General features: G+C 33.8%; 2 protein-coding genes across 2 annotated transcripts; one reads left to right on the top strand and one right to left on the bottom strand.

The window, feature by feature from the left end:
• Positions 1-85: 85 nt before the first annotated feature.
• Positions 86-5,139, bottom strand: LOC125835480 (uncharacterized). Its single transcript, XM_049514614.1, has 7 exons — positions 4,873-5,139; positions 4,366-4,513; positions 3,647-3,838; positions 3,007-3,135; positions 1,824-1,993; positions 556-686; positions 86-381 (listed from the first exon to the last, which is right to left on the bottom strand). The coding sequence occupies exons 1-7, from the start codon at positions 5,093-5,095 to the stop codon at positions 286-288; spliced, it is 1,089 nt and encodes a 362-aa protein (XP_049370571.1). The 5' UTR covers positions 5,096-5,139; the 3' UTR covers positions 86-285.
• Positions 5,140-6,437: 1,298 nt separating this feature from the next.
• Positions 6,438-11,749, top strand: LOC125835421 (DEAD-box ATP-dependent RNA helicase 53, mitochondrial-like). Its single transcript, XM_049514548.1, has 7 exons — positions 6,438-7,028; positions 8,014-8,141; positions 8,332-8,743; positions 8,828-8,926; positions 9,093-9,317; positions 9,990-10,151; positions 11,151-11,749. Exons 1-7 carry the CDS (start codon positions 6,657-6,659, stop codon positions 11,634-11,636), a joined length of 1,884 nt encoding a protein of 627 aa, XP_049370505.1. The 5' UTR covers positions 6,438-6,656; the 3' UTR covers positions 11,637-11,749.
• The last annotated feature ends 6,275 nt before the right edge of the window (positions 11,750-18,024 follow it).

The raw sequence follows: 18,024 nt of genomic DNA, 5'->3' as shown, positions 1-18,024 counted from the left end.
AGAAAAAGAAGACTAACACAACTACTTCTCAATCATGTGGAGAGTGAGAAAAGAGAAACAGGGAGGAGGTAACATAACTTTTGTAGAATACAACAAATGATAAACAAACTTTACCTTTACTAACTTATTGCAACTCAGTATATAGAAGATGAACAAAAATTGATCAAGAGGAAGAAGAATCTATATAACAAAAATGGAAAAACAAAACACATATTTTCCATTCTGGAATACATGCTGAAATAACCTTCCATTCATCCTTACGCGCTGTACAATTGATCAAGTATCTTAAGAAGAATAGGTTTCACTTCTCAAAGTCCCTTGTCGACTATACCTAGCCAACAAGTTCCAAGCAAGCAAAGCAGCTCCAATGGCAGGTTCCACCTAATACCGAAGAGTTGAGGAAATGAGATGTGCAATGAGCCTAGTGATGTGCAATGTTAGCAGAACCAGTTAACATTTCACACATTACAGAATATCGCGTTTTGGTAAAGTATAACCTTTTTATTTTTCAATATGAGAAATTATATTGAGCATAATTGAAGAAAATATGCTTACCTTTGGACAAATGGGATGAACCCCCGGGAAGTCCTTGCATATACAGTTAATGACTTCTCTTCCTATATCCCATTTCTTGTTGGCTTCAAGAACACCTCCAACCATAACAAGAGGAAATGTATCATTTCCATCTACAGAGAATTTAATTCAGAAATCAACTTGTTAGTCATGCCTGGAGACAATTTTGTGCAAGTGATGAGTAAGACAAGTTTGATGATGCAATGAAAAGGAACATTTTTGGGGAAAATAAAGAACTACTAATAATGAAGTCAACTAAGGCACACAATTTCTTTAGCACACTGGATTGTAATAATGACTTGTCAAGCATGCTACATCTTGATAAATCATAAATCTTATTTAGACCTAATAAATCACCCAGCAATTTCAAAACCAAAAAATATATGACACTTAAGGTAAAGAAGATTTTTCTCCCAAGGTAGGGGTAAGGTCTACATACACCCCACCCTCCTTAGACCCCACTTTATAGGATCACATTGAATATGTTATTGTTGTATTTATCCTGTATTGTCTACCAACATATTCTGTTGAAAAAATTCTTAGGACTTGGAGGGATTCTTTTGAAAGATTAAGTTATAGTTAACATTTGGCTTTAAAGATACAGCTAAACATATCATTGTCTCCTAATATTTGATACCTCAAAAGTTAAAACATTATCCTAGTTCTTCCCCTTTAAAAACCTTTAAGTTGGCGTTGGCAACTCCCACATAAACTTTAATCTGATGCAACAAACACATTCCACTAGCTTGACATCAATTCTCAATCAGATGATACCATTCTCTACATGATTCAAAATCAACCGTATAATTGAGGAAGTCCATTATTTGGAAAAGTCTAAAATGATTGAACCTGTAAATATTTAATAAATGCAATCTCAAGAAAAAACTATAAAATTGCAATTGCTTCAGATCACTACTATTCCTTTTTCCAGCACCACACTTCTCAACTATGACTTTCTCTTCTAGGCACGATACTAGTCAAGCATAGAGTAGCAAAAGATTAAATCATGATTAGAGTTCTGTTATATATAATATACTTCAGCACAATTCACTGCAAAGTCATATTTTCAGAATAAGAAAACACATAAACTGATTTATCAAAATTTTTAAGGCTAAGTTCAGTTCTTGGAGGTAATAAATATGGAGAAACTAATACAGATACATACAGAGATCTAGATATGGAAGATATCAAAACATTTTCATGTAACTGCAGCCCTAAAAGGCAAATCACTTAATCGATTGACAGCATACCTTCACCACACAACTGTAGTCTTCTAACAACAGCTTTAACACTGGAAGCTAATTCTTGAACCGCATCTCTCAATATCTTATTTGCTACTTCATCACCTCCCTCTGCACAAGTCACTACCACTGGAACAAGAGCCGCAATCCGAGCCCAAGATGGATCTGAATAGGTCCACCTGAAAATTAATGAAAAAATGTTTTGACCCAAAGAGCTCTTGTGCATACAAATCCGATATGCCCCATGAAGGAGCTATGAAAAACAATAGAAGTATCTAAACAGAAAAAACAAATCAAGAAGATCTAACTTAGTAGTTCAAGGTATTACTATTATTCTCAAATAGAAGATTAGAGCAACTGCCTGTCAAGAGCATAAGTTACTGTATATATGTTACAAGCATGTTGCAAGAAATGATATATCCCTTCAGGACTATGTAAAAATCAGCAATGACATCCATGATGTAGGATAATGCAAGATATGAAAGAAAATTTTCTTCAGGCTAATGAAGACATGAATATATATGGATGCATAAAAAAATCAACCTAGAAGAGATAAGAGACTGCCATAGTTTCCCTATAATGGACGGATAAGTAAAAAGCATGATAATATTTTTATATTTTACTCAAAAGTCTCAAACAGGTTACTACGACATTGCCTCCATGGTAGTGAAAACTTTGTTGATGAAGAATATTATCTCAGAGCATGCAGAGTCCTATTTAGAATCAATTTGCAACCTCTACTATATGAAAAAATAATTCGGCAAACACACAAGGGACACATGAACTCCTTTCCCTGCTAGATAATTTTAAAGGTGAGAAATGGTATTTTGATTAATCAAAAAATGGATTATATTTTAGACGTGGAAACTCATAATCAACACAAACAAAAGCTTGCAAAGTTAAATATATAATATCGTTATGCATATATACTATGATAACTGGTGAATGTTTTAAATATTGTTCCTTTGACATCCAAGGTGTCAAGATCAAATGTGTTCCCTATGCATTTAAAAAGAAAAACTCTTTGACAACATGAGTAAAGTCCACAAATGTGCATGCATCTTTTCGATAACAAATTTTGACAGTATGAGCTAGTGTTTGTTCATGTCTTCGAGGCAGTAAATTATTTAAAAGAATAACTGACTCATAAGAGAAGTTGATGAGATTAGTGATTCAAGTTTCCATGAAGTACCCAATAAGCTCATCAGGAGAAGAAAGATCCAGCTTCCTTAGAATACTTGGCGTAAGTGCAGTGTATGGACCACGACCATCATAGGCTCTAACTGCAGCAGTCAATGCCTGTGCAGCTATACCATATCCACTGCATGTGAACAAGAAATAGATCCTTCAAAGTTAACCAGACAAAGAAAAAGTACAACAATCAAAAAATTTAAAAAGTCATTGCTGCCTAGGTAAATCAATAGGACAAATTTAGAAAACAAAATTATCTCAAACTGGATCAAAACAAAATGGGCACTACAGAGCCAGGTAGTTTGAAACAGCATAAAAAATGGAAACTTAAAAATGACAAGGTAATGGAATCTGGTATGAGGTTTGGAAGATGTAGCCAAACAGATAACTTCCACTAGGAAGTCTTTAAACTTAAGTATGAAACAGCAGAAAACTAGGGGGGAAATCTTCAGATGTAAGTGCCCATGTTGTCAGCCAAATATCTCAAATGAAGCATCATTAGCAACAACTTTTATTGCCTCTCAAACGTTCGCAGTAGACAATGAACTTGTGATATGCGGGAGAAGAAGCCAAAAGGATGAAATATCACTTTAGATCCTGAAAATAAGACGACTAATGCAGTGAAGCCGTGCAATGCATACCTTCCCCAATCTCCTAATACAGGCCCAGCACCAGCAGCTCTAGCATCTCTCCCATCTTCAGTGAAACCATAAGCAATTGTTCCTGTACCAGCAATAAGGACACAACCATGAAGCTTTCCCATTGTTCCACTTGCAAGAGCTGCAACAGCATCATTCTGAACAAAGAATTGGACATGGCTGGGGAATATATCTCTACAAGAAATCAAGGGAAAGAAATTTAGGGGAAGGAAATAAACCAAAGTAAATATAAAGTCAAAGAAGAGAAAAATCATGAAATATAGCAGATAAACAGCTGATGAATCCAAATAACGAGCAATGACAAGTTCAGAAGACGGGAAGGAAAATGAAAGAAACTCTCCAGTGACAACTCACAAGATGATGTGCCACATGGTTACACATGGAGTCAAGTCTCCAGTTACCAAGTAAGAAGGATAAAGGGCGATACAATGCATCTTCAATGGCTAGAAAGAGAATTTTCATTAAAGATCATATAATAATTTTCAAATTTTCCAACCATTTCAAACAGCCTTGGTACAATTGGGTATTCCAATAGAGCATCTCTAATGGCACTTCATTTCACCTCATAGCAGCAGAGGGCACACTAGGAACACAGCATATAGAAACTAGCCACTAGTGCTGAACACACACAGTAAAAGTAAAGCACATGAATAAATTGATATGGAAAGACAATAAGAAAGTGTCAATTTTTTAAAACATACCTAAGCCAGTTCATTATTCGTTCTATATCTGTTGGATGGTTGACACCAGAGACAGCCAAACAAACAGCTTGCACACAGAAACGTGTTGAGCCTGCTTTTGAAAGAGCATCAGCCATGACTAGCTCTAAAGCATCCCTCGCGGCGCTTTCTGTAAAAGGGTCTTTATTAAGAACTATGGGCAGTAGAATACTGATCCTTAAATAAAGTAAACAAAATTAGAACTGGATAACAGTTTCCTGTCACATATCTTCGCAATAGTCCACTTAGAGAACTCAAAAATATTATCTTCAACTGAAGCTAACTGTTTTCCCCTCCCACCAACACTATGACCAACTATTTATCAAAATACATCTCGAACTGTTTGAATACAATTGCCAAAAGGCACCAACTAATTTGCCCATAAATTTTGGCTAGTTGTTGATAGTTCAGGTAGTTAACGCAAACACATAATAGTTCAAATAGAAAACTCGCAAAATCGTGATACTTGAGGTGTGTTTTTGACAATACCTCCGACGCTATTGTGATTGGAGCATCCAGCAACTGCTCGTGAGAGAATAGGAGGAGGGTCAGGTAGTTCATCAGCAAAAGGGATAAGAGGCATACAAACACAAACAGTACAAGTGGTATCACCATCCAATCCCAGTATGACTTCTCTCTGATCACAAAATCCATTTCCAAGCTGCATTTCTTCCTCAAAATCCCATATTTCTCCATTCCTATACCTCTTCATTTTCCACTCCCAGTAAAATTGGCAGGTGAAATGGGGGTGTTCTTGAAGCTAAAGAAAAAGAGGGAAAAAACTATATTTTAATTTGTTTAGTAAAATAGAATATTGGGACGGCAACGAAAAGACAAGTGCTAAGAATGGGCGTATGAAATTGACGGATGTTTTCGTATTGGGTCTTTGTAGGGATAAAAAAAGATTGATTTGTTGGACTAGTGTTTTGTAGCTTTTGGTTTTCATACAAGGACTGCAAAGCAAAGAAAGCTCAACAACTTTGTTTATTGGCCATTTCCACCATTTCTCTTTGTATCTTTCTCTTATTTCTTAGTCCCATTTTATGATCTTTCGAATTTCGATGATGCACTGTCCGTTTCTTGTTTAACGCAACTCTCTAAATTCTTATCATGGTGAAATGTAGGACCTCTATCCAATACTTCTTCGACCTACACGTGTCTCTCTTCGTACCCTCTATAACCAACCTCCTGCACCTCATTGATGTTTCTATTCAAATCCCTCTTCACATGTTTAAACCATCTTAGTCCCGCTTTTCTTATCTTGTCCACCAAGGAGGTCACACCTACCTTGTCTTGGATATCCTCATTTACAATTTTATCACTCCTAGTAAGACCACACATCCACTTCAACATCCTCGTCTTCGCTACATGTATCTTTTAGACATGAGAGGTTTTGATTGGCCAACACTCAGTCTTATACAATAACATTGGTCTAACCACCACTAATAAAACATTAGAACTTACCTTTGAGTTTTAAGCACTTTTAGAGTATCAGGGTAAATTTAAAAGGTGCTTAATTAAAAACACTTATTTTAAACTAAAATGATAAAAATAAGTCAAAAGTTATCCGATAAGACTTCTAACTTAAAAGTCAAAAGTCAATCCTAATTTGAACACGTGTTGAGTTGGGATATTAATCATATCATATCTAGAATTTAGGACCGTTTGGAGGATGAAAAACTCTGTTAGCTATTAAGGATTCTTGAAAGGACATCTTTTGAATTCGATGTGGTGCAAACACGAATAGTTTTGAGCAAATAATATATCAAAAGAAGCTCATATCTAAAATTTGAAACTGTTTGGGGAGATTTAAGTTATGACCATTTTGTTAGATTTTTGTTTTTGTCACCTAAGAAGCCCAATAGACAAATGTTTACAAACATTTCCAAGCCCAAATTTTGTTGGGCTTATTTGACTATAATAACTCAAGCAAGTGCAGCCCTATCTATTGTCCATTCTGAAGGCAAAACAAACCCCAGCCCAGTCATATGTGGATGTTGGACTCTACTTCTATTAGTTCTCTTCCTTTTCTTAAACCCTTCACAATACATACACCAAAACCCCTTTCTTGATCCCAAAACCCCTTTTATAGCTCCAAAATATCTCTCTACAGCCTCTGCTTTCCAGAGCCAAAGTATCGGACCCCTCAACCGCCTTCATATTTTGCTGGCTTAAATCAGTTGCTTCTTTCGTCTTTTTCATAAACCCTAATTAAACCCTTCTATACCATTTTGCTGATCTCTTCTCTGTTGGAATATTTGAAGAAAGCAATAATGAATAGCCTTGTTCTATTGAAGAAGTCTTCTTCTTTACATGCCTCGAAAAGGGTTGCTCTTAATGCCCTTACTCATCTATTGTTCTCACCGTCGACGTCCGGCGACGACAAGTTCATTTCCGGAAATACCCAATTTAACAGCTTTACCACTGTTAGTACGGCTGATACTTCAAGAAATGGAAACTGGGTTGATGGGAAATTTGGGGTTTCTGCAAGAGGGTTTCATTCAGGCAGGTATTTACGAGCTGGATATGCGGTGGCGGATTTACCTGAGGATGATGAAGGACTTGAGATATCGAAACTTGGTATAGCTCAGGAGATCGTTTCTGCTTTGGAGAAAAAGGGAATTACGAAGCTCTTCCCTATTCAGGTTTTTCCTCAAAGCGACTATCATTTCCGTTTGGAAAAAATGTTTCTTTTTCAGCTTTTAGGGTGTGTTGGTGTGATTCGAAATGTTTTCTCATGGAACGTTTCCAGTGGTTGTGATTAGGTATATTGTAATCCTACTGTATCAAGCAAGATTATCAATGTGTTGATTGAATGAATTTATATGGGTTAAAGAGTCGGACATATAATGACGTCGAGTGCATGATGTCATTTCCACCAATAAAGGAATATGTTGGTGTATGACCATCTCAGCTAAGCTTAGTATACTTTTTTTATATCTAATTTTGTAGTCATATTTTGCCATACCAAACAAAGGCTTAATGTGTTTCTGGAAGTTTTTTTGTTGATGAAGTTAAATATTCTCTAGGGTTGAGTAACTTAGGGTTGTATGGTTTACTCTCGTGAGGTTGGTCGGCTAGCTTTTTAACAAGGCAGTTGACATTTTTATGCCACCTTCCACCAATACAGTTCCTGTACAATTTTGACAAAGGCTTAAGCAGGTGGAAGTAATCACTTAAATTTTATTGTGTCTGCTAGAATTTTAACCTTGGCCTCTGAGGTTTTCAATCACTTCATTGACTGCTAGGAATTTTGTTTGAGACTTAAACAGGTGGGAAGAAACACTTAGTTTTATTGTCTCTGCTAGAAGCTTAACCTTTGCCTCCCAAGGTTTTCGATCACCTCATCTGCCACTAGGTCGCACCCTTAGTTGCCTAATACGATGCTTAATATATCAAGGTTTTCGATCACTTCATTTGCCACTAGGTGCCTAATACAATGCTAAGCATATCAAAGTTTTCTCCTCTGGAATCCTGTTTAGAATGATCTGTCCACTTGAGTTTTAGTTGGTGAAATGAGCTTAATTTAGTCATGTACTGTGTGTTTTAATGCATAGCATTAGGTTATTTTCGTCACGAGATGCAAGGCAAAGAGAGATGTGACTTTAATTTTTTTTTTGGGTTGTGCAGAGAGCCGTTCTGGAACCAGCAATGCAAGGATCTGACATGATAGGTCGAGCTAGAACTGGAACTGGGAAGACACTAGCTTTTGGCATTCCCATCATGGATAAGATCATTCGCTTCAACGAGAAACATGGGTTTGTTCAGTCTGCTTTCTCTCTGGGCTTTTATATTTTTTGTAGTACAAAAATGATAGCAGCATAATGTAGTGATTTCTCATCTGCTAGGTTTGGCAATTTTATTAAAGTTCGATTCTGAATATTTGTTGCATTTGGACCTAATTACAGTTGTAAAATACTAACAATTTGTGTATTCTCTATAATGCAGACGTGGAAGGAATCCTTTGGCTTTAATCTTGGCGCCTACCAGAGAACTTGCAAAACAAGTGGATAAAGAATTTTTTGAGTCTGCTCCTGGTCTGGATACACTGTGTGTTTATGGTGGTGTTCCCATTTCACGCCAAATGAGTTCCCTTGACAGGGGAGTTGATGTTGTTGTGGGAACGCCAGGTCGGATTATTGATCTGCTGAAGAGGGGTGCTTTAAATTTGGCAGAAATCCAGTTTGTTGTTCTAGATGAAGCTGATCAAATGCTTAACGTGGGTTTTGCGGAGGATGTCGAGACCATTTTAGAAAATGTTCCACAGAAGCATCAGACACTGATGTTTTCAGCCACAATGCCCAGTTGGATATTAAAAATTACCAACAAGTTCCTGAAAAATCCTGTTCACATTGATCTTGTGAGACCAAAAATGCTCAACATTTTAATACAAATTTCCTTAATTTTTGAGAACTTTGGAGGCTAATTTTTCAATATATCCCAGGTAGGAGATTCTGATCAGAAACTGGCTGATGGGATTTCCTTGTTTTCAATTGCTTGTGATATGCATCAGAAACCAGCAATTCTTGGACCTCTGATAACTGTATGGAGATATACCTTCAGTCTCCTCTGTCCCACCTTATTCCCTCTCATATTGTTCTAAGTCGCTCTCTATTTATTTCCACCAACATAAAGATAATGGTCTTTCTGTTGTCTAATTTTTCGATAATCCTTAATCTCTGAAACTAATTGAGCATTTCATTTTGCAGGAGCATGCAAAAGGGGGCAAGTGCATTGTTTTTACTCAAACTAAACGCGATGCTGATAAATTGTCGTATGTAATGCAAAAGAGTTTCAAATGTGAAGCATTGCACGGGGACATCTCACAAACCCAGAGGGAGAGAACTCTATCAGGTTTTCGCCAAGGTCAATTCAATGTGTTGGTGGCTACTGATGTTGCTGCCCGAGGACTTGATGTACCTAATGTTGATCTGGTTGGTCTTTTGTTCTCATACTTGTGATTTTAGGTGCAATAATCACTGCATTTCTTTTCTTTCATCTGCACACTCCAACAATAGAGCAGACAACATATCAGAAAACCCTCTGTTAGAACCCGTTGATCAACAAACCAACAACGTGACATGTAATAGAAGGGGGTTCGGTGGAAGTTGCATATTTAAATAGCAACCTTGCCTGATCCTTCATGTTTTTAAGGTTTAAAGGTCATTTTATAACTCAATACAACTTTACTTGAATGCAGACTAAGCAATTTCTTCAGTTTCCTCTCCTTTGAAACTCTTTTATAGGTCTTTATATAGTCTATGTTAGATGTTATATATCTCTAAAGCATTTGTCAATAGCGAGCAGAAGTATCTGAAAGTAGCAGTCTTTTCTACATATTTAAAGCAATAGGGTACGAGCAGGGGTGAAGCTTTGTAGAACCGAGGGGATTCCATTGATATCCTTCGTCAGAAATTACACTCCGCAAATAGGGCAAGAATGAGTGCTTTAATTATACTTAGACTATTGAATCCCCTTGAGATAAAGGAACATTCTAGTTTAGTGGGAATGAGTATACAATTTGCTTTAAGACACAGATTTGCTCCCAAATGTTCTAGTAATATTTTGGATTCCCTGCATAAACTTGGAAATATGTTGCTGCTCAGGTGGTACATTATGAGCTTCCAAACTCATCAGAGATCTTTGTTCATCGATCCGGTCGAACTGGGCGTGCTGGGAAGAAAGGAAGTGCAATTCTGATACATTCTTCAGGCCAACATAGGGATGTGAAAGGTATCGAACGTGATGTAGGATGCAGATTTATCGAGGTAAGGTGGCTAATATTGGTGATGCGTTTACTTTTTGACGTCATCTATTCATATTTTCCCCATGTAATTTATGATGGCACTGATGAATGTGAACCTCAGTTGGAGAAAAGAGCTTTATGCTCAAGAAGACTATAAGTCTATAACGCTGTGTGAGTTGTGACTGCTGTAACTAATTAGTGCTAAAGGGGCTTCTGCATTCCTTCTTTTTCATGGGGTCCAAAAAGTTAAAAGTATTTTACTAAGAATCATAAGAAGGCCAAAAATGTCTGAATCATCAAAGTAAACGCTACATTCTCAAAAAAAAAAAAAGTTCTTACCGCCAAATATTTTATGATTACAGTAAGAATAGCGCATTGTAGTGTTTACTTTGATGATTCAGACATTTTTGGCCTTCTTTTCACTTCTATTACTATTGAGGATATCTCTCAATGATTTCAATGTAGTAACTCAAGCAGATATGCCTAATGAAATCATGCCACATAAAATGGGATGTTGGGGAGAGTATTTGTTGTAATATTGTAAATGGCTGTAGTTAGGTCTAGTACTTCATTGTCATGCTTTACTATGTGAGGGAGATGTGTTGGTGTGCTATTATTTGAATACTAGTGTAGACAAACTAAAAATTTCATGTCTTTGAAGTAGTTCAAGTTCTGGTGTCATTTACTTCATGGAGCACGATTTGTCACTCTTCATATCTTTTGTGTCTTGCCCTTTTGTTGAGAGAGTGACAAGTGGAGTTGAATCTTTATTTATTTTCTATTTCCTATCACTATCTTACTTAATTGAATAATAGTGAATTGTGAGAGTATATAGACTGGAATGGTGCTGAAAATGAAGCAGCTTATAGTTGGCTCCAGCAATTATCTAGTCTTTTCAATTAAGTATCATAATCCTCCTGTTCTTACTTGGCCAAATTAGGTGAATTGTATGTAAGGCTAGTTGTGGCCAAGGGTTATTTCTTATTTTCTCATCTTATTTTCATGTATTTGGTGAAAAAAGCTTCCAAGGATTGAAGTAGAGGCTGGAGCAACAGACATGTTCAGTGACATGGGCAGAGGTGGGGGGCGCTTTGGCTCTTATGGAGGCATGGTAGGTGGTCGGTTTGGTGATTCTGGTTCAGGTCGCTCTGGTGGCTATGGAAATTCTGGCGGCAGGTTTGGGGGTCAAGGCGGATATTCTGGTCGAACAGGTGGATTTGGTGGATCTGGTGGTGGACGATCAGGGGGTAGCTTTGGTGGATCGAGCTCAGGTCGCTCAGGGAATTTTGGTGGTTCTGGAGACATGCGTGACTCCAATCGCCAGGGAGGATTTGGTGGTTCAGATCGTAGTGGCGGTTTTGGAAGTTCAAACCGGACTGGTGGCTTTGGAAACTTTGAGAGTTCAAACCGCTCAAGTGGTTTTGGAGGATTTGGTTCAGGCCGCTCAAGTGGATTTGGAGATGGCAAGGCTAGTGGTGACCAAGGTTCTGGGAAGAAATTTTTCTAGTTCTATCTGTAAGGCAAGTTCCTTGTTTTCTACTGATGAATTTGATGTTCTCATCCATATGGTCATTGATAATTCTCCATTTGTTCCTACTTGTATACAAAATTATTAAGCAAGACTTTACTAATACTATGACAATAACACTAATAATCGTAACAACTGAACAAAGAGGTTGGAAAATAGGAAATAAAAGGTTTGTCTTTGATTTAACAATAAAACAAAGAATCTCAGCTGTACTCTTTGATATATCAGTAATTATCAAGCACGTGTGGCTGATCTGTTATACAGTGCATCATGCATGTGTTTTAAATGGTTGTTTGTATTTGAAATAGTTTCAGCTATAAAACCTTTCTGAAGGTGCCTTATGTTAACAAGGACATAAAACATCTTAGAACGGAATGACTGTATAAATAGGAAAGATAGTTTTGTTTGTACATGTGAACGGGAACTCTGCATTATGTTTTTGATGTAATGCTCTGGTTTGTTCAACAGGCGTGGACACTGTGAATATGGCCATGAAGAGAGATGAATGTGCGACTGATGTCCAATTTGTGAAAGCATGTGTTGATTACAAGGCTGTGTTTAGATTTGCAGAATGATATTTCAACTCAAATGCTATACTTAGAATTCCATAAGAAATAACCATTTAATATCCACCTATATGTAATCTTTAGCTATCAAGAACACACGTCTTTTGCTTGCCTGCTATTATATTTTTTTGATCATCTCAATTGGTTTCAATTCTGCAATATGCAGTGACAGTTTACATGTTTTAAGCTCCGTTTCTAAAGAACTATGTACCAGTACTCCTTTTGGATGAATGTACTAATTGTATATAGGATTTATTTATCATTTCAATAGGATATAAGCTAAGGTAGACAGAAAGGCCTGGTGACAAAGAAATTCATAAATAACAAAGAGATTAAATTTAATTATAACTATAGTTTGCCTATTACGTTCTATAGTTATAGTTTTCGTTTGTATATTTTGCTTGTCAATATGCAAACATGACAAGTTTATACATTTAGGAGTTTTGAATTTGTATATGTATTGGCTTGATTAATTATATCTTAATTCATATAGTTTTTTTAATTTTGGCGTAGAGTACATCTTAATCAAAGACTAGTAAAACAAAAAAAAGAGTTGACAGAAAATATGTTTCATGTCCCCAAAGGTCCGGTCGGCTGGTCGGCTATTCGGCCTGTCATTTGTGTAGAGGAAACCTAACTCAAACAATTTTTTTTTATTAATTATTATTTTTGTTTAATAAATGGGAGAGCGTATATATCTCATCTTTTTAAACTAAAATTATTTAGAGATGTTATCAAATCATCAAATTTAGAGAATAATCAGAATAAAAACAAATACAAATATATATACATCAAATAAATGGTACAAACTACAAAATTTAAGTTAGATATTACATCAACAAAATATATAATCAATATGAATTGGAGAAAAAGATTCACTTATACGTACCAAGTATTTATATTGATTTAAATGAATATGTAATAAAAGCACTGTTAATGTCTATTCTCACATTAATTATCACTTGACTATAATAGTCCTTCTTATGTCTCTAATTAGTTGTTCACTTTTGAATTGACACATCTATTAAGAAAATAATTTTTAATATAGTAAGTATTATTTTATCTCTATTAATTATGAAGTGGATGAATTAAAAACTTAAGATTTTCAAAAAGTTCTACATTTTTCAAAGTAATTAATTGAGGGTGTAATAGGTATTTGTCCTTTCTTGATTTGTCAAAATGAACAGGTAATTAGGGACAACCAAAAAAGGAAAAGTGGACAAGTAATTAGGGACAAATGGAGTAATAGTTAAGTACCCCCTCTGTCCCTAATTACTTGTTCATTTTTTCTTTTATAGTTATCCCTAATTACTTGTCCATTTTGACAAATCAAGAAAGAATAAATTTTTTTTACCTATTATACTTAAATGATTAATTACTTTGAAAAATGCAGAACTTTTCATCCACTTTATAATTAATAGGGGTAAAATGGTAAACTCACTATGCCATTAATTGTTTTCTTAATTGGTGTGTCAATTCAAATGTGGACAAGTAATTAGGGACAGTGGGAGTAATTAATATGATTTTGATGTAATAAATGCAAAGTGATGATAAGTCACCGCAACACTTCATACTCCCTATGTTTCTAATTACCTGTCCAATTTTTCTTTTTTACTTGTCCCTTTTTATTTGTCCATTTTGACAAATTAAAAAAAAGACAATTTTTTTTACCTATTATATCCTCAATTAATTACTTTGAAAAAAGTAGAACTTCTTGAAAATCTTAAATTTTTAATTCATCCACTTCATAATTAATAAGAATATAATGGCAAACTCACTATGTCAAACATTATTTTCTTAATTGGTGTGTCAATTCAAAATTGGACAAATAATTAGGAACCAAGGGAGTATTAGTGAACGATGTATTATCATTAATTACTTTCTTTCTTTCAATTTATTTGTTTGATTTTAATTTAATACTCCCTCCATTTCTTTTTATATGTCACCATTTTTTTATTTCACTTGCATTAAGAAACTAAGTTTACAGTTCTATCTTTATTTAATGTTTTTTTTAAATCAATTTTTCAATAAATGATAAATAAATTCATCTTTTGTTTTTAATTTGTTTGTTGAGATTTCTTTTTCAAAATATATTTTATAGAGTAATGCAATGGTGAAAGTAATTAATCAATGTATGAAGTAATTACAATGAACATTAATTAATATTAGTTTTCCTAGGTTGTCAAATATCTATTTTCAAGACTAATTAACTATCAAGGTATAATAGGAAAAATATTGTAATTTATGCATTGATTTTATGAAATGACAAGTACTTCCTCTGTCCCTAATTACTTGTTCGCTTTTGAATTGACACACTTATTAAGAAAATAATTAATGACATAGTGAGTTTACCATTTTACCCCTATTAATTATGAAGTGGATGAAAAATTCTACATTTAAAAAAATAATTAATCATTTAATTGAGGGTATAATAGGTAAAAAGAATTTGTCATTTCTTGATTTGTCAAAATGGACAAGTAATTAGGGATAACTATAAAAGGAAAAGTAGACAAGTAATAGCTTTTGACAATAAATCCAATGAATACTTGCACTGGGTTCCAAAACTCTTTGCGATCTATACCTGCAGATGAAAGAGGAGCTTCTACGTGAACATTTCTAACAGTGGTTTCTCCTCCAACAGTCAAGTAACTAGCACTGGTTATTCCAGCAAGAGCTCTTACTCTAACAGAACTAGTACCGTCAACTCCAATTGTAGCAGCGGGAATGTCTTCACCACCAGATATTGCATTAAGAGCTTCTTTGAAGGCCGAAAGGTGAAGAAGTGTTTAGCCACACTCTCTGCGGAACAGTCTTATCAAAGCGCTCTCTTTAACCAATCAACCAAGACAGATGGAATGAAAGAAAGAAAAAGTTGCTCCGCAGCTCGCCCAGAAGAAGATAGACCCGCCACTATAGATTTGTCAATCCCTGGGCTTGGCCAAAGACATACCCGGCATACTAAGACGACAAAGGGAGTATTATGGACCAACTATTTATAATAAGGACGACGTATGAAAAGGAACGGAGGGAGTGTAAAATAATTATGACTTTTGAATTTTATAATTGCTATAATAAAAATAACTTTTAGTAGCAATAAATACACACATTAACAAAGAGTAATTTTTTTTTATCGGCATTAGTTAATTCATTAGATTTAGTGACACTATGGGCTTTAGAACATTTATAAACAGTGCTAAATGCCACTAAAAATATGTTTTAGCGGTAATTAAGTTATTGCCATTAAAAATCATTTTTTATATAGTGAATTTTAAACTAAAGGTATGTAGAATATATTAAAATATTGTTTAATCTTGTAATCTTAAAAACGTCGTATGAAAAATTAAAATTAAAAAATTTCAAAAAAAGAAAAAAGATATTTTAATATAAACGAACTAAAAAACAAATTGAAACAAAAGAGTAATTTTCCCCAATTTGGATAAGCTTTAGTTTGTACATTACTTTCATTAACGTGGTAAAACTAAAATTAGTTAGAGAGAGAGTAATTTTTAAATTTCCCACCAGGTATTTAATACAGATTTCGATTAAACAAAATATACACATACATATGTGTAAGTAATTAATGAATGTGAATAACGATGGGCAGTTTAATACTCTATTTGTCCCTAATTACTTGTCCATTTTTTGAATTGACACACCTATTAAGAAAATAATAATGGATATAGTGAATTTACTATTTTACCCCTATTAATTATGAAGTGGATGAATTAAAAACTTAAGATTTTCAAGAAGTTTTACATTTTTCAAAGTAATAAATTGAGGGTATATTAGAGAAAAAAAAAGTTGTCCTTTCTTGATTTATCAAAATGGATAAGTAATTAGGGACAACTAAAAAAGGAAAAATGAACAAGTAATTAGGGACAGAGGGAGTAAACATTATTCACTAGATATTTATCTAATTTTCTTTACGGGTGGAGATATAGTATTTCTTATAGTATCGAATATGGTCAATAATTTTAGTTTAAATTATATATTTATATTTAAATTTTTAATAAATATATAGTTGCAAATCCAATAATTTAGATAAGTTATAAATCTCATAAAAATGTATAACTCATAATTTTAAATTCTAATTTCGTATGTAATTAGATTTGTTAATTGCATTAATGATCTGGAGAAGGTAGTTGGCATGTAAAGCAATTATTTATTATCAAACCATTTTAATCCAAAACTAAACAAATAATTAGGTTAATGCAACTAATCATGAATTCATGACTTTTGGTTGGTTTGAAAGTTTTTTTTTTTTAAAAATAATAATAATAATAATAATAATAATAATAATAATAATAATTATTATTATTATTATTATTATGTGTGTATATACTTTGCATATGGCCTGATAAGTATGTCCGTTTCGAAGAGTACTGCCCCTTAGTTTTAAAAAATATTTGTAGTATTTTTTATTTATACGCCCTTTTAGAAAATATCGATTTGAAGGAGAATTGACTATTTAACCTTTATTTATACCCTATTTTATTTATATATTATAATTGAGATATTTGTAATTTTAAAGAACAACTATTCCTAAAGATAAAGTGAAAAAACAATTATTTTAAACTTTTAAAATAATTTTTTAAATAAGAACGATAAATTTTCTGAGGACAACATTGGGAAGTATTATTTTGGTCCAAGTGTTAAAACTCATTTTTTCATTATATGTTGAATTTTGGAATGCTTTTATTAGCTTCAAAGTTCAACTCAATATGGATGTTGGTTAATTTTAAAATCTAGATTCCCATGAAACGCAAAATGTATGTTTGACTAAAATTTGAAACTTATTACTACTATACTACTAGCTAATAGGGTGGGGGGTTACATTGTTTTTTTTTTTCCTTTGCCTGTTTTTTAGAGATCATATTAGAGTTATGATTAAATTAGAATTATGCATTATATGACCTATTTGGAGGTGACACTTCCAATAAGATTTTATATACTCGGAGCTCAAACACAAGACCTCTGATTATTAAGAATAGAGCAATCTAATCACCGTACCACAACTCAGTTTGATGGGGTTGCATTGCCTAATTATTACACCAATGAACTAAAGAAGGATTCTTGAATTTGAAGTAAAGTAAATTGTAAAAAATAAATTTTGAATTAGCAGATTTACCCCTGCAGTGGATGTGATTATAGTAGTAATTATGAGAATATAACTTTTGATATTTAAGTCAAAACTTTCCAGATTACATCAATACAATATTAGTAATTTATAACAAGTTGTCATGCCACCAAAAAAGAGTTAGAAAAAATAAAAAAAAATACAATATCTTCTGCATTTTCACTTATAAGAAAAGGAAATATATAACAAAAATGAATTAATATTAATTATAACATAAAAACAATTACCTCTCTTTCTAAAATTGTAAAAAATATAAAATTCTTCCTTTACTAGACTTTTCTCCTATATCTTATATTCTTCATCCACCTCCAATAGCTTTAGTAACAATGTATAATGATACTCACCGCTCAGAACAGGCCTAGAAGACTATAAGCCCTGTCTTGTCGCATTGCGTGTGAGCTAAATGACCTAGGTTTTTTTAGTTTGAATTGGATTAAAAGCACAAAATGTATTCTACCGTAGCAACCTCACCCAACTCCACCCCACCCCCTCACAACACTGATAATTTTATTTTATTTTTAAAATAATCATGGATTTGCAAAAGTGGGTGGCAGCTAATTCTAGTCAAAAACAGTCAAACAAAAGTAAAAAATATACACAAAAAAACAACAAAAGAAAAATATTAGAAATCTGAAACAAAATTCAAGAAATAATACTAAGAAAG

Source organism: Solanum verrucosum, unplaced genomic scaffold (assembly GCF_900185275.1).
Source record: "Solanum verrucosum unplaced genomic scaffold, falcon-dt-bn FXZP01000040.1, whole genome shotgun sequence".
NCBI classification, from domain to species: domain Eukaryota; kingdom Viridiplantae; phylum Streptophyta; class Magnoliopsida; order Solanales; family Solanaceae; genus Solanum; species Solanum verrucosum.
This window is presented reverse-complemented; position numbering and strand designations above follow the sequence as displayed.

Coding starts and splice junctions, on each gene's coding strand:
- LOC125835480 (XM_049514614.1), bottom strand. CDS start 5,095: ATGAAGAGGTATAGGAATGGAGAAATATGGGATTTTGAGGAAGAAATG. Junction 3,136..3,646: donor GTATTAGGAGATTGGGGAAG/GTATGCATTGCA, acceptor GTTCACATGCAG/TGGATATGGTATAGCTGCAC. Junction 1,994..3,006: donor TCTCCTGATGAGCTTATTGG/GTACTTCATGGA, acceptor ATTAATTTTCAG/GTGGACCTATTCAGATCCAT.
- LOC125835421 (XM_049514548.1), top strand. CDS start 6,657: ATGAATAGCCTTGTTCTATTGAAGAAGTCTTCTTCTTTACATGCCTCG. Junction 8,744..8,827: donor ATCCTGTTCACATTGATCTT/GTGAGACCAAAA, acceptor AATATATCCCAG/GTAGGAGATTCTGATCAGAA. Junction 10,152..11,150: donor TAGGATGCAGATTTATCGAG/GTAAGGTGGCTA, acceptor TGGTGAAAAAAG/CTTCCAAGGATTGAAGTAGA.